This window comes from Hippocampus zosterae, chromosome 3 (genome assembly GCF_025434085.1).
Source record: "Hippocampus zosterae strain Florida chromosome 3, ASM2543408v3, whole genome shotgun sequence".
In the NCBI taxonomy this organism is placed as follows: Eukaryota; Metazoa; Chordata; class Actinopteri; order Syngnathiformes; family Syngnathidae; genus Hippocampus; species Hippocampus zosterae.
The window spans coordinates 6,505,579-6,531,504 of record NC_067453.1 but is presented as its reverse complement, the minus strand read 5'-3'; the positions used below and the strand labels follow the sequence as shown (position 1 = coordinate 6,531,504).

The window sequence follows — 25,926 nt, the reverse complement described above, 5'->3', positions numbered from 1 at the left end:
GGTCTTTGCTATTTTTGTATTAGGACAACATTTTAAGGATGATGAAAATAGTGCCTCCATGCTATTAGAAATTGGCATAGAGAGGCCAGCCTGCAAGTCGTCGTCACAACATCTTATTTTAACATGAGTGAATACTACAGGACAGGTGCTGTCAAGTCAACAAATGGAAGCGTTCGCATTATTTTGGCAAGACTACAACAGCCTCCAAATTCAGAATTTGCAGTTGTTCTTTGGTCTTATGTGAGAGTAAATGAAAGAAAATCTGTCTGATGTTCGGATTTGTGACTATTGATCACTGCTTACGTACTTTGCTTCAGACAAAAAAAAATGGTAAAAATCAAACCCAAGCAAGTGTTTATTAACTAACTGAGTTTATTTACAGAACTGAAATGTATGCAGATGATCGTTTTTCTAAACATTCTCAGAACAGGAAAAATGTTCCTCCCCAGATGATCAAAAATAATACATTTACATTGAACTTGGCTTTATGGCCACAAATGTTGTCAGGTGTCAAATTGTACACGGACCTAAACCGGCGGAGACTGATTACGGCACACTCCAGCTTCACATATGCCATCACAATCCTGACTTATTAAATAAGGTGAAAGCTAAAATGGAACCCCTGCTTGGTGGTCGCAATGCCAGTGGGAGGAAGGTCATTAACAGCTGAGTCTTGTATTGTTAGACTGGCAATGCACAAGAAAAAAGGCTGAGTGGAGTTTAGTATGACTGTACTAAGGAAAAAATATATATCAATACACGAGGACTAGATATTGCAAAATGAGAAGAAAAAAAAAAGCTCAAACTAGGTCAAGGTCCATAATGTCCATCCTTACAGCACTGACACGCACGTAGCACAATTTCCGGCTAGAAGTGGTTAAAAAGTCATGGTGGTGTATGTGATTTGTTAAAGCAAAGGGCTCCGTTTTGGCTTTCAGTCCTATTAGCTGTGAGTTAAATCAGGAGAGCTGTTTTGTGATTGGCCATCCCAACACTGCATCTCCATGCGGGTGGCACGTTACACTACAGGCGATAATTATTAGCTGTTGTTAGTTGCTTTTAATTAACAGTGATAAAGGAACAAAAAGTTAAAAAGAACATAAAAATACACCATACTGGCCACAAGTAGACCTCCCATCTTCACCCAATCCCACTGCTGTCTGATCCTTGCAGCCCTCAATAAACCCCCTGTCCCACACCAAAGATGTGGGAACTAAGTTTCTCCGTCTTGGAAAGTTTAAAAAAGCAGCAGTAGACAGACTATTGATGTACAAAGAAAGCCAAGGTGAGTAGACCGAAACCTCTGAGCAAACAGTAGTGAGTTATTTAGGACAAAGACGAGTCATTTTACTAGAATGCATTCGCTAATCGCCAGCGGTTTTTCCCTTTTCATTATATTTATGCTTATTTATAGCATATGTGTGCCTGTGTATGTGTGTGTTTGAATTTGACCGTGTCCTCCAAATGCAAATAAAGGAGGTATTGGCAGAACATGAGGACTTGTGTTCACACTTGACTCCCGCGTGTGTCTTCACTTGACGGGATGCTGGTCGCCTCATTTGTTTCCAGCATAAAGTCTGGTCCATGACTTGGCTGAGGAGGGGAAAAGTATGAAAGGTCAACAAGAAAGTTTCCAAAAAAGGCTTCTTCCGGCTGCAATTGATGACAAATGATTTTATAATGTAAACGTTAAAGGATGTGAAACGAGTTGGTCATTGCTGTAATCAACACCAGCTACAGACCAGGGAAGACATGTATGACTCTGATGTCCAGAATAGAAATGAACAGCATCATTATCACCCACAGACTTTTGAGATCAAGTTATAAACCACTTGAAAAAACCCCCGAAGTGTCAGAAAATACAAATTGTAATTGGGTAGGCTGCTGTGGCCATTTTTCTGTCCTATTTTCAAAGTGAACAAAGTGTTTTCAGAAACAATATTGTTGTGCAACATATCAGTAGCATACCCATTCAGTTCTTTATGATGCAATTTCTGTGTAACATTGCCTCTTGTGCTCCTGTTAAAGTAGTTTGAGATCTTAGCAACAGCGGCCACCTTCAAAGCATGTTGTGACGCCAGGTTTAGTACATGGCAAAACATCATACATGCTGGTAGCTAGTTAGGTCCGTTGCTAGTCATGTTAATAGCATTATCGGTCACGACGAGAGGCCGTTTCGTGTCAATCTTGCACTCCTCCATTGCTCTCTGAAGTACTTCGGCAATGTGCGCGCCGGTGTGGGTTTCATGCATTTTACAGGGTTGAAGCATTTATGATTTGAGTTCCCAATCACTGATAAAATTTGCAGTGATGGGAATAAAAGACAACATGAAACTTTATGTTACTACATCGCAGGTAAGACCTACTCGTTGAGCGCATTCATGACTTAAGCCCTGGTCCCCTCGAACAAAGTTGGAATTGTTTTCTTGGTGAAATGTTTTCGACTGGATAATTCCTAGCGTGGCTCCAGAGTGCGCATCATGTACCCATGTAACCAACGCTCATCTGGCCAGCAGGCAAGCAAATGGGTGTCGTTTTTTTTTGGCTTGCGACTAGCTGTGGGTGATGCCGCTGCTAGTGTCTGTACATATTTGTCTAGTTTTTAGTGTACTTTACTATCACAAGACAAATCGTGTATATCGCAGTTCTTCTCCAGTATAGTTTCATTTCTATTACGTAAATTCCGAAATGTAGCCACAATTTTAACTTGTATGAAGTCGGCGCATCTTTTAATTCCGATCTTTTGCTTGCGTCGGCCATGTTGTCTCGCATTGTTTGTTTTCTTCGCCTGGTCACTTCCATCCACTTCCCTGCTGCTCCTGCGAGGCTCGCCGCCAGCAGACCACCAAGTAAGTGCTAAATAAGCAATGTACAATGAAGAAGCCTTTATAGACGCTGTTTATAAATGTAAACTATCGGTACTTAACGGTGTCACGGTTATGTTTCAGTCTGGCCAGCAGGTGGCATTTGCGGACTTCTGTGCACACCTGCTGCCAATCTATGATTAGTCTCACTCTGTATTTAAGGAGCCCTCTGATATGCACATGTCGCTGGAGTATTGAATTTCGCCTTGCTACTTCCTTGCTCATTGACTGCTTGACCTCGTCGTGTTTCGCTTTTTGAACTCTCGGTGCTCAGTATTTTGTAAGTATGATTCTGAGTTTGTGATTTGGCTCTCGCTTGCGTGTAGTGGTTACATTGTTTTTTGTTTGCCTTCGCGATTCTTATTTTCCCCCTTGCCTTTTGTGCAAGCGCTTTTTGTTATTCATTTTTTGTGCCCTCTGGTCCTTGTTTTGACCAGCACTTTATGTTACTACTTTGTCGGTGCGAATTTTTGTATATTAAACACTTTGCTACGGAGACCTTGTTTGGTGTCTGCATTTCGGGGATCCACTTCCTTATTTTTGTTGTGCACGAAGCAATTATCCTATTGCTTCGTGCACAACGTGACAAACGGAGGTGTATCTGTATTTGATCGTGGCACAAAATACTGTCTTGTGATTTATCACAATATCGAGATGTTGTTACACTTCTACTAGTCCATGCATTGACTTTGCTTCTGCGCAATGACTGGTCGAGCTTGAAGTCGACTAATTGCCAATCACATGTTTTGCCATTCACAACACGAATGCCTCGCAGAAAACAACATGTGAGAAGGTTGGTGTGTCTACGCCAATGAGTGCAACAAAAGATGGATGGATGAATGATTCTCTCTCTGGATGTGCTTAACTCCTGTTTCAAGCCAGTGTTGCATCGAATAACGGTGTTCTATTTCAGAATTGGTTATTGATGCCACCCAACACTGTTAAAAATAAATAAACATGGACTGAATTGATTAAAAATTGTCCATGTCAAATGTTTAATGTAGCATGATTTGCGACAGCTGCCTTTGCGGTCGGTATCTTTAATTCAGGCGGGCAATTCCAATTTCTAAAGGGGGCCTTGTGAGAAATTGGAGTGGTTGTCGCCACATCAGTACGCTAACTTCAACTGTGTCCCATACTAAATTCATGTATTTAATATAGGACATTAAATTGTTTGAATAAGCTGGTTAAAATCATACATTAACATTATATCACTGTTAAATCAAGACTCATAAAAAGACATGAATATCCGGTGCATCAATGTTTCATATTTTTTAAGTGTGGGCATTTTGTGCACCAACCACAAAGTCATATTCGTCTTTCCTAGTTAGGACTCCTCAACCATTATGGAAATATCACCCCCTCTCCCTCCCTGCATGTTGCAGGAAATAAGAATGTTGCTAACCCGAGGACCACTATTGGCATTCTCACTAGACAGGTTTTTAAGGAAACAGCCGTTAAAGGAGTCGTGATATGTCAATAAATACAGCAACAAATGTTGATTGACCACACTCAGGACCCAAGCAGTTGCTTTTCCTCAATTGAACCCACCACATCCGCACCTGCACATCAAAATTAAAGCACCGCACCGAAAATAAAAGCACAGCATGTTCTAGGTTTTATTTGGAGTTTCTAAAGACTGTAAGGTTCAGTCAGAGACCGAGGACGGATGGATGTGGCCAGTAGGCCATACTTTGCCCAAGTGTGCTTGAATCCAACAAGTAAGCTTTAAATCGAAGAACAATGCAAGGTCTGGAAAGAACCTAAATTTCGGCAGGTCTTACCTGTCTCTATAGCTTCAGCTTCATTGGTCTTCCACTTCTCCGCCACATCATTTGCTAAGGGATCATCAGGGTTCGGTGCACTTAATAATGCCTGGATTGACAGCAGCACCGTGCGAATCTGCAGAGCTGGTGACCATTTATCTGAAAGAGGAAATGAATAAACAGGATACAGGAGGCTAAGACAATGAAAATGGACATGCGGGAAGGCGGACGAACAATATGGCACAAGTTACTATAAGAGGCAGCAACAGATGGATGGTGTATGGGGTAACACTATGGGGGCAGCTGTATACACCCCAGTCAAAGTCTAGTTCAAAAGGCCTTTTGGCAGATTCAATTGACAACTTTCTCAATTCATCTGCAGATAAACTGTAACAGAACAAATTGTAAATGAAGCTTTGTTCCAAAATCCAACATATTTGTGAGAGACTTGATTTTCTGTCACTTCTGGTAAGAAGAGAGTAATATACACAAACTGTTCCCTGTCAATATGAAAATTATTTGTGACTTACCTTTCAGAATGTCTAGACATATTCTTCCCAGTTTGTCTACATTGGGATGATATATTTTAGTCATGAAGCGGACTTTAGGTGCTGCCATCGGATATTCCTCTGGTAAAAAGAGTTCGAGTTTAAATGTACCCCCCTCAAAAGGTGAGTCCTGCGGTCCAGAAATGACCACGTGAAAGTAGCGAGCGTTGCTCTCATCTGGCTCTGCCTGGATACCTGGCACAGGCTCTGCAAACAAGCGCTGAGTTTCCTGGTAAATTCAAACAAAACAAAGCGCAATTATGAATACAAAACGGTCACAGGCAACACACCTTCATTTTTATCATCACAACTTTAGCAGTCAAGCACGCTGATTGAAAGTGGAGAGCTCATAAGTAAGGCTGTCACTTTGTCACGAGGATGATAGAATAAGCAGTAGAAGGCTAAACTCCACCAAGGCTGAGCAATGATGCCGAGTCCGGGGAGTGGTTCCTTCGTAGCTAATTTATCAGTCGAGTATTAAATCAACTGGAAAGAGAAACTGATAAATACATGGCCAATCGCGCAGACATCTGTAAATTACATCTTCCCCCAAAAAATTCTGAGCCTGTTGTCGAGCCGATTGTAAATTTGAGCAGCAGCAGTCAACTCTAGCCCACAAAAATCCCACCATGCACCTTTAGCTTCAATCTTAAACCACCTACAAACAAGCAAAAGCATGATTTTTTTTCTGGGTTCTTGAAATGCTCCATAAGAGACAATGTCGCCAAACCAATCACTAACTGTAGTATGTATGTATGCTAGGTCAGTGGGTGGGTGTGGCACTACTTATATAGTAGTGAATGCACATGGCACAACATGGAGCAAAGAATCACCTTAAAATACTTGGCTAAGTTGATAAAGGGCCAAAATCCATAGGTATTGACCTTCTAGTACATTTAAAGCTATTTTATCGTTATGATGAGACAGCAGTTATTTGTGAACTACAAGGTGCACACAGGCAAATGTTTTTTGAGTTTTTATTGATCTGCTCTTCCTCATCTGCTCATGACAATTGCAAACGGGTCAAACAGGTCAATAGAGGACGCCATTTCCTTCGCTTTCCACCCAGCTCTCATCCACTGAGACTCAAAGAACTCCTCCAGTAAATGTAAATGTGGTTCCAAGACTTCAGTTTAGAATTCATTCCCCAGCAGCTCATGCAAAAACACGACATTTGGGACACATACTGTAGACATACACACTTTAATTATTCCAAGAAATATCCTATTTGTAAGCATCAGTGGGTCTCTTCAAAGGTGCGGTATGAATCTAAGTTATTACTATTATAATTTGCACTGACGATCCACCTTTTTTGTTGTTGTTTTTTTTTTTACATCTGTACGCATGCAGGTTTTGTAGAGGTGAAGGGAACAGTCTTCCAATCATCTGTAATCTCTGTACATTCGGCAAATTGATAATGAAAATCTTTGAATTTCTCTTGAATCTGAGAAACACAGACACAAACTCAATTATTATGACGTGAAGGGAGCGTATTATAAACACTTGCCTTTTAACCGTTTGTACGAATAGGTGGGTCTCTTCAGTGCCCACCCATTAAGTGTGGAATTAAACAACCAACTAAATATTTTAGGACTAGTACACACCAAACAATGCAGCCGTATACGACTGAATTGGACCATGAAAAAATATTAAACCAGAGTTAAAATAAACAAATGTAATTAAATTTATGATGTTTGTATGCAACTGTATTTTGAGCAATGTAAAATGCTGCCGCGACAACTTCCGTTTTGTGACATGCAGCGTAAACATGTAAAATCTCTTTTGTTTATTCGGTAACAACCGATTCGTTTAGACGTCGAGCGAGGTGGCCAGTTTCAATGGTAACGACCAGGCAATAAAATTCATGGTGATTTTTAGTGTATCCTTGCAGAAAAGTCTACAAATTTGAAAAGCTGAAGAGGTCGGCCAATCAGTGAAGTGCGGAGAAGAGGTCGGCCAATCAGTGAAGCGCGTCCGTGCACATGTATGTAAATATATGAAGAGAGGTGGACGTGAGTGAGGACAGGCACACAGGGGGTGGGTCCGGCAATGAGTGAAGGGTGGGCGTGTAAGTGGACGCTAAAGGCACGCCTCTAGCAGGTACCAGCACCTGTATAAAATGTGAGTATGTGCATTATTGCAAAACAACTTCGGTTTTGGTTTCCAAGAACCCCCGAAAATGAATTCCAACCGCTGGACATCGGCATCAACCGGGCGTTCAAAGTGAAGTTGCGAGCGGCATGGGAAAAATGCATGATCGATGGCGAACACAGCTTCACGAAGAGTGGGAGGCAGCGCCGGGCTAGTTACGCCACAATCTGTGAATGGATTGTGGCTGCTTGGACGAACATATCTGCTAGTACAGTTGTTCGAGCTTTTGGCAAAGCCGGCATCATTTCTGTGGAGCCACATGACGACGAGAGTGACTCTGACAACGAGAGGGAACCCGGCGGTTTGGATGGATTACCGATACTTGCACAATTGTTCAATTCGGACACAGAAGATGACGACTTTGATGGCTTTCTGAGTGATGATTGAGCAAAAAACGTGAGTACCTTGTAAATAAAATACACCTGAACTCAGTTCTGCTTTTGTTGCCTTTTTAAAAACGTGTTTTAGCTTCGAGCTTCAGTGTGTGCTTCAAGCTAACGTGTTAGCGAACGTGTTAGAAATGCATGCATGCCGTATGTTTAAGCGTATGTTTTACCACTGTAAAACTGCGGCCATTAGTACAGTGCGTCTTGTGTATGTGTAAAATACAGAAATGTCACCCATTAATGAGACTGCGCCCAACCGTACGGTGCGTCGAATAGTCGTGAAAATACGGTACAATAATTATTGGCTGGGTGATAGGGCTGCCACAAATAATTATTCTGCTGGTCAACTATTCACCAGCAGTACAGTAGTTGTAATTAGGCGACTAATCAGATCTAAATCGCGGCAGACATTAGCAGCAAGCAGACGCTCTTGAATAACATCTTGCAGTGTGCATTCTATAAAGGTATGCATAAATTAATAACAAAGACAAATAAGATGATACATTAAACATTTATTAAAAACATGACAGCTTGTACCAGCACTTCAGACATGTTTATAAATGATGGCGCAACTGAAATTGAAGGCGACCCTTCAATTTTTTTGCAGTCAATGTAAAGTGCATTTTAAAATGGAACGAAAAAGTATACACTATGGAGAGTTGCACTACTTTGAAACTATCTGTTAAAACAAAAATAAATACTTTGTGTTTGTTGTCGCGTCATGTGGACCGAATGTGGATTGTTTTTCAGCATTTTTTGGCCACGACATTCATCAAGGAGGAGACTCTGTGCTTGGCGGTTGCGCCTTCTCGACAGCATGGGTATACCAGCACTGTTTTTGATTGGGAGGAATATCTGTGCCATTTGACTGTCATTGCTGAACAGCTCTGGGGCGCTTGTGTTTTTTTTTTTGCACCTATAATGTGCAGCATCTACACAAACGATTGAGTTTGACACCTGGATCTGTTGAGGTGCAAAGTTCGCAGACGACACCACGGTCATCGGTCTCATCAAAGACGGCGACGAGTCTGCGTACCGCCAACAAGTGGAGCAGCTGGAGCTCTGGTGCAGCCGACACAACCTCGGGCTGAACACGCTCAAGACTGTAGAGATGATCGTGGTCTTCTCCACAGTTGCCCCTCACACTATCCAACTGCCCTGTGTCAACCGTCGAGACCTTCAAGTTCCTGGGAATCACAGTCTCCCAGGACATGAAGTGGGAAGTCAACACCATCTCCATCCTGAAAAGGGCCCGGCAGCGGATGTACTTCCTGAGGCTGCTGAGGAAGCATGGCCTGCCACAGGAGGTGCTACGACAGTTCTACACGGCAGTCATCGAATCAATCCTGTGTTCTTCCATCACGGTTTGGTTTGGGGCCGCCACAAAAAAGGACAAAATCCGACCTCAACGGACAGGACGGCGGAAAAAATCGTTGGCACCGCCCTACCCACTCTTGGGGACTTGCACACTGCAAGAATCAAGACAAGGGCACGGAAAATCCTCCTGGATCCCCCGACCCCTGCCCACCACCTTGCTACTCCCCTCAGGCAGACGCTACAGATGCATGCGCACCAAATCCAGTAGACACTTAAACAGCTTCTTTCCTCTAGCCATTAACTCAAACAGTCACTGACGCAGTCACTCTTCTTGTACTACAAAATGGTACTACAAAACTACTGGTTACTCTAAAATGGTTCAATGATTTTGTTGTTTATGATGATATTAATGCAGCGTGTTATACCGGTGACAAATTCCTTGTGTGTTCTACATACTTGGCCAATAAAGATGATTCTGATTCTAATTTTACACAGCCCCGCTTCAGCAGAGAGATCGGTGCTGTTGGACGGTCTGCGGCTGGATGGATGCAAAGCTTGAGGAGCCGACTATGAGAAGAAAGGAGAAATAGGAGCGTCAGCGCAGAGCGCCGATGCAGATGTGGAACTGGGAGTCGCAGCTTGGAGTTGAAGCGGAATACGTGGGACAGGAGATGTGAGCCAATCTCTTTTCGTCAATGGACGCTACGGCTTTGTGTTTGCTTTCAAAACTTAGTTTGTAGCAGACATGTGCACATTTGCACATTGCACTTACATTGAACTGTGTACAGTTCTTTTCTGAAACATTTTGTGCAATGAAACACTTTGTTTGGGAATTTCTCCATCAACAGACTAATAAAGAATTTCTTATCTTAAACATATTTCACACTTCCTGGGCATTAAGCAATTTTTAAATGTAGACGGTAGTGAAATTAGCTGAGTAAAATTAGGAAAGTACTGTGCTAAAGAGAATTAAATAACATTTTCTACTGGTTATTAATTGTTTTTATTTAACCTTTATCCAAAACATTTTCATTTTACTTCAAAAGTATGCATAACTTCATCTACACGAAATGTGGTATGGACCTGAAACGGGTGTGTGGGGGAGAATGTTATGTTTATTGTTGATAACATTGCGGGCTAATAGATCATGGTGTGTTACTTTGAGTGCTGCTATGTTCGAGTTCATGAACGCTCGTGGTTGTGAATGCCTGTGAGGAAGAGTCTGTTCAAAGTCAACCATGGGCATATTATTATTATTTTTTTTTTTTAATCGGTGTTTCGGTTGTTATTAAATGTGAGTCCAATCACTAATGCCCTCGTAATCCATAGTAGATGCTACAATATGTTATTTTTCCAAACAAGACATTGTGTTCCAATAACGGACAAGGTGGCCTGTGTGCGCCTAAGATGGCCGCTTGTGCGCCAGTGTGTTTGGCGACGCTCCTGCCATTTCGGGTTTTTTTACTTTTCGCAATGCTTGTTAACTCCCTAACAGTGTCTCGGTTGGTTTATGATCGCCGATCGTTGTTATTGATTCAACAACACGTCAGAGATTCGGCCGCGTTTTGGCAAGACAGTAGTGAAAAGACGCTACCTCCGTTCTTGGCTAACCTGCCGGCTGATCTCTTCCGCATTCGCTCGCTCCCTTCACGGAAGCGCCGCCGCCGCCGCGGCAAACGTAGCGGTCAGCTCGTGAAGCTGAAACGGGACCCCGTCGCCTCGTGCTTGCTAACAGTCGTTGGCTCTCCCAACGCGCCACGGCATTTCTACCCTCCGCACCTTTCTCGGGGAGGAATCCAGCGAAACCTTTTGAGGGAATTCCCCCGGGCTCGGCGATCGAAAGAGGCAATCCCTCCTGTTGCTACTTCCACAAGTATCGCGTTGTTAAACGCCCGGTCGCTGACGAACAAGACCCGTATTCTGAGGGAGTATTTCCTTTCCAATGACTTGCATTTTCTGTGTCTGACGGAGACTTGGGCAGGTACTGGTGAGTACAACGCTTTGATTGAATTGTTACCACCTGACTGTGGTTTCCTCGATACCCCGAGGACATCAGGCCATGGTGGAGGTACGGTAAGCATCTTTAAGAACAATTTCAAATGTAAACGGTGCACATTCACCACATCAGCCACCAGCTTTGAAGCAACCTTCTTTGAAGTTGGTCGTGTTTTCCCGGTGTTTTGTGCTGTCATTTACCGTCCTCCTAAATACAACAAAGACTTTTTAAGCGACTTTTCAACCTTTCTTGCGGAAATCAGGCTGAGATATGATCATATCCTCCTAATGGGGGATTTTAATATCCATGTGTGCTGTCCGGAAAAACCACTAGCAAAAGACTTCTTCAGACTTAGACTCTTTTAATTTTGTGCAGTATGTGACCAGCCCGACACATGAACAAGGACATATTTTAGACCTTGTCCTTGCTCATGGTCTACCGGTGTCAAATCTGGAAGTCCTTGAAAATGGGATTTCTGATCACATGGCAGTTTTATTTGACATAGTCTTATCGCATGCTGCTGTGAAATCTGGCGCTCCTAGTTGTAACGCCGAATTTTTAACCCTCGCACTGCTAGTCGTTTCTCTGATGCCTTTAATAACCTTTGCGTACCCTCGTCTAACACAGAGGAACTCACCTCTTGGTTCGACTCGTCATGCCGTGCCATCCTGGATTTGGTGGCTAGTTCAAAAATTGTGCTCCCAAAGCCTAAACCCGAGCCATGGTTTAACGACATTACATGCGCAGCTAGGCAGGGGTGTCGCAAAGCTGAACGCAAGTGGAAAAAAGACAAATTGCATGTCTCTTATCAAATTTGGAAAGACTGCTGGCGTAATACCAGCTCACAGTAAAAGAGGCCAAAAGAGAATATCTGTCGGACCTTATTCTAGCTAACCGTCACAACCCACGCGCACTATTTAAAACGATAGATTCTGTACTCAAACCCCCTCTGCCTACTTGCTCGGATTCTTCACCCGAGATGTGCAACAGATTGCTTCAGTTTTTCATTGATAAGGTCTCTACAGCTAGGACTCCAGTCTCAAATACCGCATCTGACCCCGCTGTCCATGTTCCATGTTGAGCTGTACTAAATTCTTTTGAAACTGTGTCCTTGGCACTTTTGGAGGATGTAGTTCGCCAGATGAAGCCATCTGGCTCCCCGTACGACTCTCTTCCCTCACGCTTCTTTCGGGAGGTTCTCCCGAGTGTTGGCGCATCGGTCTTGGATATCATCAACAGCAGCGTTTCTTCTGGTGTAGTTCCCCAACAGTTTAAACATGCTGTGGTCCAACCCTTGATCAAGAAACCTGGTCTTGATTCAGATGTGCTGTCAAGTTACAGGCCCATTTCCAAACTGCCTTTCATTTCCAAAATTCTGGAAAAAGTGGTGCACATGCAGTTGAAACTTTTCTTGGATGAACATAACATCTTGGAGGTCTTCCAGTCAGGTTTCAAGACGATGCATAGCACGGAGTCAGCCCTGTTACGCGTTTCTAATGACATCCTCCTGGCAAATGACTCTGGAGACCACGTGTGTCTGATTTTATTGGACTTAACTGCAGCATTTGATACAGTGGATCACAGTATTCTGCTGACTCGTTTGCAGCACTTGGTGGGCATTGGCGGCAGTGCTCTTGAGTGGTTTAGGTCCTATCTAGCTGACAGGACCTTTTGTGTCAGCCTTGGCTGCTCTGAGTCACGCACTGCTCCCCTGTCATGTGGTGTTCCACAGGGCTCAATTCTGGGGCCTCTGCTGTTCTCACTGCATCTGCTCCCATTGGGTTCCATCTTAAGGAAACATGGTATTCCCTTCCACTGCTATTCAGATGACTGCCAGATCTATGTCCCACTGAGCAAGAAAGACGCCTTCTCATTAAGGCCACTCCTATCCTGTCTGGACGAAATCAAAACCTGGATGGCACAAGATTTCTTGAAATTCAACGAAAAGAAGACAGAGGTGATATTGTTTGGTCCCAGTGGCCCTTGTACATTCCATCCTGTAGACTTGGGCCCCCTGTCTCCTTATCTGAAATCAACAGTCTCAAACTTGGGCCTTAAACTGGACAGTGATTTCAAACTCGATCGGCAAATTGGTGATGTTGTTAAATCCAGCTTCTTTCACCTTAGACAGCTGGCCAAAATAAAACATCTCCTCTTACATGAACACTTTGAGACAGTAATTCATGCCTTTGTCACATCCCGGCTCGATTACTGCAATGCCCTTTACTTTGGAGTCAGCCAGTCCTCCATTAAGCGCCTTCAGCTGGTCCAGAATGCCGCTGCTCGCCTCCTGACTTGTACTCGTAAGACGGAGCATATAACTCCTACTCTGGCATCCCTTCACTGGCACCCCATTCATTTTAGAGTTATTTTCAAGATCCTCCTCTTTGTTTTCAAATCTCTGAATAATCTCACGCCACCTTACCTCTCTGAGCTCATCCGCCCCTACACACCTGCCCGGGGCCTCAGGTCTGTGGACCAGTCTTTGTTAGAAGTACCAAGAACTAAACTGAGGCTCAGAGGGGATCGAGCCTTTTCTGTTGCTGGTCCCTCTCTCTGGAATGACCTCCCACTGAACATTCGGCAAGCCTCCTCGCTGCCCATCTTCAAAGCCCTCCTCAAAACTCACTTGTATTCTTTGGCATTCGACTCAGCATGACTTAGATTTGTTCTTGATTTTACTGTTTGGTGCTTTCTACCGCCTTTATTACAGATTTGTCTTACTGTTTATTGTGCATGTTAAATCGCTCTATGCACTTTGTATGCAGCGATGGCTGTTTGAAAGTGCTCTATAAATACTGTTGACTTGACTTGACTAATGGTAGCTTCCAAACACAAACCTATGGCAGAAATGAAATCAGGCATGACCCATGTGCTTCCTTTTTAGATGCTTGTTTAGCACAACTGTGCTTCTATGAAAGGGAATTTTTGAGTGAAATGAGCTCGAACTTTAGGACTCTATTACTGACATGGCGGGTAAGCCATGACAATGCATTACCCATAATGCTTCTGTTTACATCACGGATGACCCAGATTACCACTACGGGACTGTGCATGTGTGTCATAGGCAGGCATACAGCCAGAGGGAGAAGTGGAAGACATGGCAGATTCGACAGAAAAACAAAGCGGCCAATAAATAAATGTATAAACAATTTGTCAACGATTAAATTATAAGTGATTTTGATTGTCGACGTCATTGTGACTTGTTGAGTAAGGTTGGCAGCCTAAATGGAAAAAAAAATCCTTTACTATGATTTCGATTGATGGTGAACTCACGGAAGTCGACGTTAATTTCCTGTTAGCATGTCAAAGGGATTTTACATTGACCTTAGCATTAGTACTGGCGAACAAGGCATGTCTTGTCCTTAATTATCCAAATTGTGTGATTCTCTTTGTTGTGTTAAGTTTTGCAGCCAACTCTTAACCTAATCCACTAACACACTGAACTATTAATACACAAAAACCTCTTCGGGCCCTGGCCTGCTTTTTTAGTCGTAATCTGATCCAGTCTGGCAGCTACATGTTATGTCCATCAGAGTTGACAATGACTGAACCTGCTAACTAGGAGGCAATGAAGAGGAATCCTAAAAAGCTACCATACTTGCTTTTGACAGGCTTCTCCTGAATGGAGCTCAGAGGGAAATTCCTGAAATGTTTTCGATAACCCACAGACAAAACCACCCAGTGAAAACACAGACAAGAGGGGCTCCCAGTCGCAGTCACGCTACAAAAGCCCAAGGCCTCCAATCTTCCCACCTCTTCCTCCCAATATCAGTCTGTGGCTGGTTTCGTCATTCACCTTTTGAGGTTACATCGTTCCATTCCCATTCTTTTTTTAACGGCTACATCCCACTCCACACATTGCGGAACAATTTGAGTGTGAAAAAATATTGTCTTCTTTTCTGATAGGTGAATTATATTGGCACCCCCAAAGTCAAACACGATCCAGGTCGACATCAAAACAAAATGATGTGCAGTAATTTTTTCCAGCGTCCAGACAGTGACAGTCAAATATTTGATTCGTTTTACGGTAGGGTTGGACGATTAACCAAAATGTAATTGTGACTTCGATTTTGGCTTCTCTCTCTTTAAAATGTGATAATGGAGAAAAACAATTATGCATTTGCAAGTTCCCGACATGAAAGCAACCTGAATGCCCCATGTTTCTTTGTGTAGCAAGCCTGTAGCATATGTACTTATTGCCAACCCGGAGTGTGCAGACACCCACTCGGGAGTTTACTGAGTCAGTTTCACAAAGGTTGGCAACTTCAATCCCTCTCGTGATATTGCTTAATTGTTGTATAGCAGTTGTTGTTGGTTTTTGTCACTAAACAATACCAAATAAAGAACATTAATTGGTTAAGAAACAAAAAAAATGTTTTGTAATACACTAAAATTGTATCTGATTAATCTGTGGGATAATCAACAGAACAATGTATTCTAAAAATATTTGAGAGTTATTTGGATAGTCATGTGTATTCATGTAAACCCAGCTAGTGAAAGGTCAAACAGTTAACTACTCTTTCACTAGACGGCAGACCTGTTGCTGTCCACAGTTTGCCTTTCATACAACAGAAAAATCATTTTGTACTCAAGACATCAGCATGAATCAGCCGAGTTGGTCGAGTTTTCACCTGCCGTTAGCGTGCAATATGATGTTTGGCCTTCAAAATGCCCAAGAACTTAGCACAGTCTCCAGAACGCAGAAGCCAAAAGACACTTAAGTCTATGAGAGAATGCGTGCATTGTCACATTTGTTACAGAAGACACCCATTTGAAGGTCACTCCACCCAGAATGCGTACATTGCGAGACTAATAAAGGTTTCTTAAGATTTCATCAAGGTGGCACACTAAGTCACTTGGAGAATCTGCACAGTCAAACAAAGTGTGCATCAGCACACCTTTTCTGACTTATGCCCCTTAGTGAGTACATTTCAGGATCATCATTATTTCTGTTCCTTTTTGTAATATGTTTGATTGGTGGTGTGCTGGGAGATTCTTTTGAAGGTCAAGCGTGAAGTAAACTTGGCCAGCTATCTTGTGAGTCATTCTTAGGGGGAAAACTATTTTAAGCATACTTTCGCAACCCACCAAGGTTCATAGTTAGACCCATCGCAACACACTTAACAACGAAAATCCAATTGTTCGGCAATCACCGGCGAGTGACGTCTTTGATAGAATATAAGGAACCCCATTGTAAACCGACCAAGGTGAGAGCCCAGTTTTGTTTTGTTTGTGAACCAAAGCATGTTAAACATTGTCGCTGAAAACTCTTTGGTCAGGGGTGCCCATTAACGTCGATCGCGATCGACCGGTAGCTCGTGGAGTGGTTCCAAGTCGATCGCAAGGGGTGTCAAGGAAAAAAATTTCACATTTGTGTCTCTGTCCATGTTATTGCAATATATTTTTGTGTAAATGCACACTGCACCCTAATCATCATATCAGTCACACTTTCACAAAAAGTATTTTTAAAAATAAACTTTAACCTATACGTCACCGGAAGTTGTTAGCGCTCAGCAGTCAATTGTAATTGCAGCTTGCGATCAGAGCTGTTGCAATATAGCTTTTATTATTATGATTATCATCAGTCAATGTTCATTTCGTGTACATTTCACCGATAGCACTCGCAAAGAATGGCAATCTGGAGGGCCAAGAGAAGCATTTTAAAATGGTACGCGTGAGCTACGATTGTTAACAGGCTGCAAAAGTCCGTCGCATGCCTCCGCGTCAGGTCTCCCGGTAGGCAGTGATTTCCATTTAATAAACTCTTGTGTCTACTTTATTTTTCTGTTTTGTTCATCTTAGGGAGCATTATGGCGGTTGCTCATCATGGCATGCATGTGTAAGTGTGTGCGTATCAGCATGTGCACGGTAACGGGTCGATCGCAGGAGGTTGGTTGATCAAAAAGTAGATCTCTGGTCCAAAAAGTTTGGGCACCCCTGCTGCGTATGTATGTAAGTGTATTTCAGACAATATTTCAGTCTTGGGGATTGGCTTCTAATCATGGTTCGTGAGCACCTTGGTGTATGGTGTAATGTGCACTTAAAAACACCACTTCAAATGTCAATAAAAGGCAGCACAGTGTTGAATTTCACTTTGAAATTGCAAAAAGACTGACTCAATGCAGTAAAATGTGAGCAATTAGGTAGACACGTGCTTGAAAGGGGCTGCCATATGCAGTAGCCAGGTAACTAAGCCTATCACATTCGTAATAAATGGAGAGGGTATTTTCGCAGGAGCGGTTTTGGCTAACTTACCTGGCTCTCTTGGGGTTACGAATCAAATGACTCTGACCTTCACTGCTTGTTATATGAGGTGATTCAATTACATTTGGATTCTTTCAAGGACACAATGAAATAGTGTGGTTCAGACTGATCCTCTGGGTTCGATTCTTATGTGAGAAGCCTGCCTGAAGGACATATACATTCAAATGATCAACACCCCAATCAGAAGTAAGGATGAATAAATATTTTTTTTCTTCTCAAAGTTAAGGGGAGTTTGCCCAGCACAGCACAGAGATAGCCTCAACAGGTGCCTGTGGTGCCAGGAAGAGGGGAGTACAGTATTTAAATAAAGAGGGATCCACCACACAAGTCAAGTCAACAGTATTTATAGAGCACTTTCGAACAGCCATCGCTGCATACAAAGTGCTGTACATGGAGCGATTTAACATACACAATAAACAGTAAGACGAATCGGTAATAAAGGCGGTGGAAAGCACCAAGCAGTAAAATCAAGGACAAATCATGCTGAGTCGAACGCCAAAGAATACAAGTGAGTTTTGAGGAGGGCTTTAAAGGTTAAAAACAATACGCGTTTCCCTCCTCGCTACTGATGCCTGATGACGATTGATTTGAGTTTTCATTATAAATAATTTTTAAAAACGCACAGCATAGTTCGTAATTCATAATATCGACCACGGATGAAAAGTTCGGGTTCTGAGTTATCAACTTTTACAACGTTAAATTCCCTGTAATGCTCGGTTGTAATAGGCATTGCTGAATACAAAACGAACAGAGCGCCAACACTTCATTTATCAATTTGTATTCTAAAATAATACGTTATCACAAACTGAAGACACCGTTCACCCATCGCCCTATTACAAAAATTATATTCATTTTAACACGTAAAGTTGGACCAAAAGGCCGTACGATCAAATTATTTACACGAAGGCCAGCCAACTTCTAAATGTGTCTTTTGTAAGAGTGCAAAGCACTCTATTGGAGATGGGGAAAATACTGGGGTGGTGTGTTTGCCATTTTTAAATACACATCAACAGTAGACATGGTTAGCATGGTTAGCTTCGATAGCGTGCTTAGCCGGGCAGACCGTCGTCAGTCCCAACAGCGTTCTTCTCACGGATATAAAACGAGTACCCACACTTTGCTATGTTTGTCACAATTCGCGTCGGCAAACACAGCTAGCACCGCTGCTTATGTCTTTACCAAAACTTTTGATTAATACCCACACAGGAAGAAAACGGAAGTCACTTCGGACAACTAACGTTGTCGTGGTGGATGCTACCGTTAGCACAAAAAGCCCATATTCGATATTTTGGGCGAGTGGGTGCAATATGTTGGGTAAAAACCACAGCAACTAAAAAGTCCCACACGCTTATTTTTGAACACGAAGTGGTTACCTTTATAATTCTGCGGGGCAGTCCTGACATCTTGTCTTAAATGCGAGCTTTAGCTCCGTCAGTGCCTCCTCTCGTTGACAGCGCACGCACGCATACACACTTACGACTTCCGGGCTCTCTGCGTCATGACCACAGACCACTTGCGGAACACCATCTATTGTACACATCAACAACCAGCCTTGTCTAATACCTGAAAGCGTCAGTGTACTTGATTACCTGATCAGAAAATAGCTTTGATTGACCTCAAAGTCCACCCATCCATCCATTTGTTTTCTGATCTGCTTATCCTCACAAGGGTCGTGGGAGCCTATACCAGCTGTCTTCGGGCAGTCAGCGGGGGACACCCAGAACTGGTTGACAGCCAATGGCAGGGCACACAGAGACGAACAACAATCCACACTCACACCTAGGGACAATATAGAGTGTCCAATAACAATGTGTTTTTGGAATGTGGGAGGAAACCAGAGAAACCCCACGCAGGCACGAGGAGAATATGCAAATTCCACACAGGAAGGTCGGAGCTGGAATCGAACTTGCAACTGTGAGGTCGACGCGCTAACCACTGGACAACCAGAATGAGAATCTGTGATTTTTCTGCCATTTTCACATGAATGCAGAATTCTTTGACCCCTTCATTCTCTGCCTCAAGTTTGTTTGTTTGTTCGTTTTGTCAACTGCATATTTAAAGAATAAATGTACAATTGATTTGAATGCAAACTGTAAAACAATGTTTTAAATAATGCAGAAAATCAAGGTTCGATTCTGCCTCCGGTCTTCCTGTGTGGAGTTTGCATGTTCTCCCCGTGCCTGCGTGGATTTTCTCCAGGTACTCTGGTTTCTTCCCACATTCCAAAAACATACGTGGCAGGTCAATTGAACACTCTAAATTGATCCTAGGTGCGATTGTGGGCACAAATGGTTGTTCGTCTATTTGTGCCCTACAATTGTCTGGCGACCAATTCAGGGTGCACCGCACCTGCCGCCCGGAGACACCTGAGATAGGCTCCAGCATGCCCGCGACCCTTATGAGGATAAATGGATTAGATGGATCAATGGATGGTTTCATGAACTCAAAGGCGCACACCTACCAATCTTGCACACACAGTCATAATGCAAGCAGAAACAAACCTAAATAAAAAGCAACATCCAGATTTTTGAAGATTTCATAGATTTTGTGTCATTGGAATTTTTAGTTACCATTTGAACAAATTTTGATTGATCGTAATTTGCAAATGGCATCATCCATCAGTGACAATTGGTCTCTCTGAGTGGCTGTTAGCTAGCGAATGTATGAGATAGAAGTAGACAATGAGATCGTAAACAAAAGCAAAGCCACTTAAAAGAAAAATGCATTACATCGGGAATTAAGCACATCAGTATGTGGCTTTTTACTTCGTTTGTATAATGACGATCTTTTCAGAGGACGCAAAAGTGGCGTCTCATCTCTAGTTATTATTTCACGTTTATACGAGCGTTTGTCAGAAAAAAAAGATGTGCATGCATATTGTGACGCGAGCGAGTGTGGAATTAAATTGTGTGTGCATACCATGCAGCTATGTGGAGCAATGAGGTAACTGCTATCTCTGTGCGCATGCGTTAAATCTCCATTCACTCTGATTCGTATTTTACGTCAATGGTCTATGCCTCTGTTCAGTAATAGTCGATGCTCAGAGTCAGTAAAATTGTTGGAAGGAGTCCTGTTGGGTTATTATAGCACCCACAGCAGCTTGAAGGGCCGAGGGATGGATAGAGTCAGGCACCCCTTTGTTTACTTCCCTGTACTAGCACATGTTTGTGACGTAGACGCGTACGCGACGAGAACAGACCTGAGGGGAGTTTGGAGTTTTGGGCAGAGTACATAGTAACGTAACGCCGGATCGTATTCAACGTTTTCACTCTGGAGGATGGTTTCAAAATTTTCCGGATTTAAGCCTTCAAAACTCCATGACGATCGAAATGAAGGGACTTCTGTTAGAATATACTGGAGTTTTTAACCGCAAAAGTCCTCGTATAAATGGGCCCTTAGACGTGTTGATTATGAGTGTGATGGGCCTTGTAATTTTTTTTTCTCTAAAACAATTTGCTGGATTGTTTTTTTTTTGTGGGACAATTAGTACTCTAAACTCGTATTTCTTTTTTGAAAATGCAGGATTTTTACATTAACAAAACTTGAACATTTGTGTTGAATTGTTAAACTTAAAACGTTATCAGAGTGAGTTGCCTTGAAATGTAGTGTTCACTCATGTTTTTTGCCTTTAAAAAAAATACAATTCAATTATGTGTTGCCATAACAAAGACACCGGACAAAATTCCATCCATCTGGAATGATGGTATTTGATTGACAACTGACAGTTGAACGCTGCGACAGCACAGGCTAGATTACCATCCTGAGAGAACAATCTCTCCCCCTTGCACTTGTGTTACAAACACAAATTTTATTAGACTGCATACTGGAGAAATTTGTTGCATGATGTGATGCCTCAATTTTGATTCTTGCTAATTCAGCAAAAGTAAATACCAAATACAGTCATCTTCTCTGGCTTAGCCTCATTTTATCAAGAGGCTAATAAATAGTCAATAGCACCACTCACGTCATGCATTAAAATCTGCATGTTTTTCTTTTGCCCATCTGAGCTGTTGCTGTATAAATCCTGTGCATCTCTATTAATCACTTCCAGCTGTCTCACTTACAGATACTTGACATTTAAAACTGTCATCAGCAGTGATAAAAGACTTGTCTGATGTAAGGAGTGAGAAATTGATTCCCACATAGAAATGATAATTTTATGTATTTAGAAAAATAAGTAAATAAAATACATCTGAATAAATATTACGGGACTCTGTAAAAGTACAGTGGGCCGGTTTAAGAACAGCACAGGCCGTATATGGCCTGTGGGCCAAACTTTGCTCACTGCCTGATATAATCGCTCTATTGTTTCATCCCAGTTTGCAAGACTTCATTGTTACTAACCAATTTGTGACTGCCAATAAGTTCTTATTGGTGCAGGTCAGCAATGAAACAGTTTTGGAAAATGTTTTAATAATTGCAGAAAAACTGTAAGATAAACAAATGCCCCAAAGTTTGCATCATTGCTCAAATATACATACATACACAGAAATATTCATACATATCTAAATAAAATCTCTGCCTTAGCATAAAAGCAAGTCTTCCTCTGGGCCTGCTCCATCACAGCTAGTTTGTATTAGACAAAACAAAGGGTGAATTTGCAGACAAACACTTGAGGGGGGAAGTAAGATAGTCCTTTGATTTGACCTTTTATATGCACTGAAGGCTAAAGATTGGTGGATGGTGTCGAGCTCCTCCTCTTGACAAATGCATGCAGACAAAAGGATCAGTCCGTTTGCACTACTGGCCTGTTATGAGAACGTATTGGGACATCTGCAGCTGGCCAACGATCACCTCTTTGGAACTTTCTTTTGTTTTATTTTCCCAAATAGGAAGATGTTAGGAATTCATACACTGCATTGCTCAGCAGGTGAGTTTTATGTTGTGATCAATAATTTTTCCATGCATCACAATAACATGACATAGCAAACCTCTGAAATTCTGTCTCTTATTAAAATAGTTAGAATGTTGAGAATATATTTTACAGGACGACAATGGGATATTTTTGATTATTGTGACATTATTAGACCATAGGTGAATGTGAACGCCCATCTCACTCCATTGTTGACTTTGTTGAGTCCAACATCAAGAAAATATTGTTTTGGTTGAGCTTTTTCCATGGTGTTAGTTTCTTTTTCCTTTTCTGTTTTCTTTCTTTTTTTCTCAGATGTAGCAAATGTCAAAATGACCACTAGTAAAATGTTTTGACATTGTTGTTTAATCAGCTCACCAAGACATATTACAACTCTCTTATATCATTCCTATTCACTCTCTACTGTTTTCAAGAAAGTATTTGTTATGTCACTTTTGTTATATATGCATATAAATGAAACCAGGGGAATGCCATGTGAAATTTCCAAGCCTATAATAACCACTCCTATTTGGTGGCGTCATAGGGTCAAAAGCTTTCAACTTTTACCATGTTATAATCACATCTTACTGATCTTAACATACTCTTTTATCCTTATTCAACTTTAAACCAGTTGTGAATGCATGCCCTTGGTAAGAAAGACCGATTTTTTAATAATTAAAAAAAATATATATACACCACAATTCTGTAAGTCAATGAAAATCTCGTGTCAAAAGAAAAAAAAAACGTCATTTTTTGTACTTAACAGTCATTCCATTCCACCCCACCTCACCAAACTCTCCTAAAAATGTCCATTGTTCACCTCACACAGGAGCAGATGAAGCAGAACTTAATTGAGTCGCGTGTGTTCACAGAGAGCACAGGCTGTATCAGCTACATTATGGAGGGCCTACTGATCACACCAATTCGATCAGTTAGCTGTGCTGTTTCATATGACTGACATTAGGCTGCAACGACATAGGCCGATATTCAGTTTGACACGCCAGGCTCAATGCTCTGGTGGCACATCACAACTCAACCACCGTGGGACAATTCTTTGACCTGAACTTTGTTTGTTTGTTTTTTTTTCTTTATCAGGTGTCCCGCAATTTAATCTTGCAGCAATACTGATCATGATCACCTGCTGTGGCCCAGTCTCCCCCCTGCATGCCCCTTCGGTGACAACGGTTCTCCGCTCAGCTTTTTCTGCTACACGCACCAGCAGCATAGTGGGGGGCAAGCAGAGTGTTGTGACTTTTAACAAGCTCTTGGTTAACATCGGGGGGGATTTCAATCCAGACACGGGTTGCTTTCGTTGCCGCCTCCCAGGAGTGTACTACTTCTCCTTTTCAATGGGGAAATTTCCAAATAAAATGCTCTCTGTCATTTTGGTGAAGAATGGGCGGGAGGTGCAGGCCATGGCGTATGACGGCTACCGCAAGAAAGGCAGGAAAGTTCAAAGTCAAAGCCTAATGATCACTTTGGGGGAAATGGACACAGTGTGGTTGATGTTGCCGCAAAACTCTCAGTATGCCTTGTACAGCAATGCCGGCCCTTACGTCAGCTTCTCTGGTTACCTCGTGTATCCTGACACTTCTTCAAGCAGCTACTGTATATCAGCAACCACCTGACCCCTCACCCAAACTGTCCCACGCAGGCTGAATCTCGGCTCAGACACCAGCCATTCGAGCACCCCAGATCGGCCTTCTCCGTGGCACGGTCATCCACGTTTATAGGTGTGAGTCGCAAGAAGCAGCAGCAGAAATCACCTCTGACCTTCGACGTAGAATTTGTCAACATCGGGGGCCATTTTAACAAGTCCTCGGGCAAGTTCACCTGCCGCTTCCCGGGAGCTTACTATTTTGCATTCACGGTGGGTAAACACCCTCGTAAGGCTCTTTCAGTGAAGCTGATGACTGGGCAGGGCGTGGTACAGGCCATGGTGTTTGATGACGACACGTCCAAAAGACGAGAGATGCAGAGTCAGAGCTTGATGCTGCTCCTTCGCCAGGGCGACACTGTATGGCTGTACAGTCAGCACGATAATCGCTACGCCGTGTACAGCAACCAGGGGAGGTACACCACCTTCTCAGGCTTCTTGGTGTATCCTGACGCCAACCCACTCACACAGACACACAAGTACGGACTGTAACCGTGAATACCATCATCGCTGTTTATTCTTATTAGAAAAAAAAGTATATACAAGCTGTTAAACAAAAGTGTTTCACAAATTTCTTTTCATTTGCAATGGTTATGTGTTTATGGACTACAGGATATCTATGAACTGACCAAAAGTAATTCCAGTGGGTGAGTCATTTGGGAATATCTCCACGAGGTGGTGCTGTGACACAATTATCAAATTACTCGCTATCTTCCTAAACAAATCAGGTCAGCTTTATTGTCAAATACGATCGATGTACAAAATACAGCACCGATGAAATTTCTTTCTTGGCCACGCATATGGAGCGTGTGAGCGCAAATCGTGTAAATGTTGTATAGTGATCTTGTCAGTGAGGGAACATGTGGGACTTTTATGAGCTCAGGTGTTACCGTTTTGTTATCTTGATCGTGATGTGTTCAGGTGTTGTGTGTGTTTAATCCAAGATTAAACATAGTAGAAATCAAAAAGATGTTTTAAAATGTGTCGTTTCTTGACAGTGCAATATGGTACAGTGTGTGGAGCTGAGCTGGACTGTGTCACGTCCCGTGTTTGCCAGCAGGGGGCAGGCTGCCGCCTGCACACCTGTCACCCATTGGTGACTAATTACTCAGCCTTTATTTGGACGCCCTGGCAGTCTACTCACTGCCGGAGTATTCCACGCCGTGCCAAATTCTCTCGCCCAATTCCTATTCGAATTATTCATTGCCTCTTAGCCTTGTGGCTGTTATTGCGCGTCGTTATTCCTCTTTCGAGTGAAATTTATAGCATTGTCCAATCAGACCCTCCTTGCTATTTTTTCCGCAAGCGTTTTCTGTTGTTCTCTTTATTTTTATCCCTGGTCCTTATTTTGACCAGCGCTTTTTGTTATTCTCCCGGTCGGGTAATTTTGTGTTTGTATTAAAGACTCCTTTTGTTCTCTGACAAACCTCTTTCTGTGTCTGCTATTTCGGGGATCCACTTTCAGTTATTTGGTTGTACACGAAGCGATTATTCTGTCGCTTCGGGTACAACGTGACAGACTGATCATGTCAGCTGTAAGAAATTTGATTTACTCCGGATATGTAAAGTCTACTGTACGAGTATTAAGTTAATGAAAGAGATACATTTAGAAATTTTGTGCAGCTGCTATTTCACTGCGAACGAAAAAACAGTTCATCATATAAACACATTAGAATTATTGATTTGTAATAAATAGAAAGAGACATACGAATATTCATAACAAAACGATCTGAGCTTCTAGGTCCGAATCCTGTTTCGAGACTTGTGTGGAGTTTGCATCGTCTCTGTGTGCTTGCGTGTGTTTTCTCTGGGTACACTGTGGGTAATCTGATACAGGTATTACAAAAATATGTATGTTAGGTTTAATGAAGACTCTAAATCAGTGGTTCTCAAACTGGGTTCGATCGAACTCTTGGGGTTCGGTGGTTCGGTCACAGGGGTTTGAACGAGCCTCGAACATACAATTTAAAAAAAAACCTTGGACTTATGTCTTGATTTGGATTTACTTTTTCTGTGTTTAACAAATGCACTTTTTAATGTCTTGCATTTGTAAAAAAATCATATTTTTATTTTTCACTAAAGTGAGTGTGAGCGCGCGTGGTTGTTCGTCTATATGTGCACT

At 42.4% G+C, this 25,926-nt stretch overlaps 3 protein-coding genes and 2 long non-coding RNA genes across 5 annotated transcripts in view; 3 read left to right on the top strand and 2 right to left on the bottom strand.

Moving 5' to 3' along the window:
- The window catches only part of bmal2 (basic helix-loop-helix ARNT like 2), a 210,575-nt gene that overhangs the window by 108,208 nt on the left and 76,441 nt on the right, over nt 1-25,926 (top strand). The window lies entirely within an intron of this gene.
- On the bottom strand, nt 355-18,812 carry ube2na (ubiquitin-conjugating enzyme E2Na). Its single transcript, XM_052061099.1, has 4 exons — nt 18,669-18,812; nt 5,161-5,407; nt 4,649-4,789; nt 355-1,593 (listed from the first exon to the last, which is right to left on the bottom strand). Exons 1-4 carry the CDS (start codon nt 18,696-18,698, stop codon nt 1,556-1,558), a joined length of 456 nt encoding a protein of 151 aa, XP_051917059.1. The 5' UTR covers nt 18,699-18,812; the 3' UTR covers nt 355-1,555.
- Nucleotides 10,280-17,817, bottom strand: LOC127597780 (uncharacterized). Its single transcript, XR_007961742.1, has 2 exons — nt 13,845-17,817; nt 10,280-10,434 (listed from the first exon to the last, which is right to left on the bottom strand). It is a non-coding gene; the product is annotated as an uncharacterized LOC127597780 (long non-coding RNA).
- On the top strand, nt 17,507-17,904 carry LOC127597802 (uncharacterized). The gene is made up of 2 exons (XR_007961764.1): nt 17,507-17,627; nt 17,829-17,904. It is a non-coding gene; the product is annotated as an uncharacterized LOC127597802 (long non-coding RNA).
- Nucleotides 21,800-24,833, top strand: c1qtnf13 (C1q and TNF related 13). Its single transcript, XM_052060948.1, is given in 3 exon segments — nt 21,800-22,165; nt 23,243-23,752; nt 23,755-24,833. Coding segments are annotated over 3 exon segments (1,215 nt in total). The 5' UTR covers nt 21,800-22,002; the 3' UTR covers nt 24,297-24,833.

Bases quoted from the DNA above. Each gene is read 5' to 3' on its own strand.
- ube2na (XM_052061099.1), bottom strand. From the start codon at position 18,698: ATGTCAGGACTGCCCCGCAGAATTATAAAG. The intron at 5,408-18,668 runs GTAACCACTTCG...TGAATTTACCAG, and splicing joins TGCCCCGCAGAATTATAAAG to GAAACTCAGCGCTTGTTTGC. The intron at 1,594-4,648 runs GTAAGACCTGCC...TCCCCTCCTCAG, and splicing joins AGCTGAAGCTATAGAGACAG to CCAAGTCATGGACCAGACTT.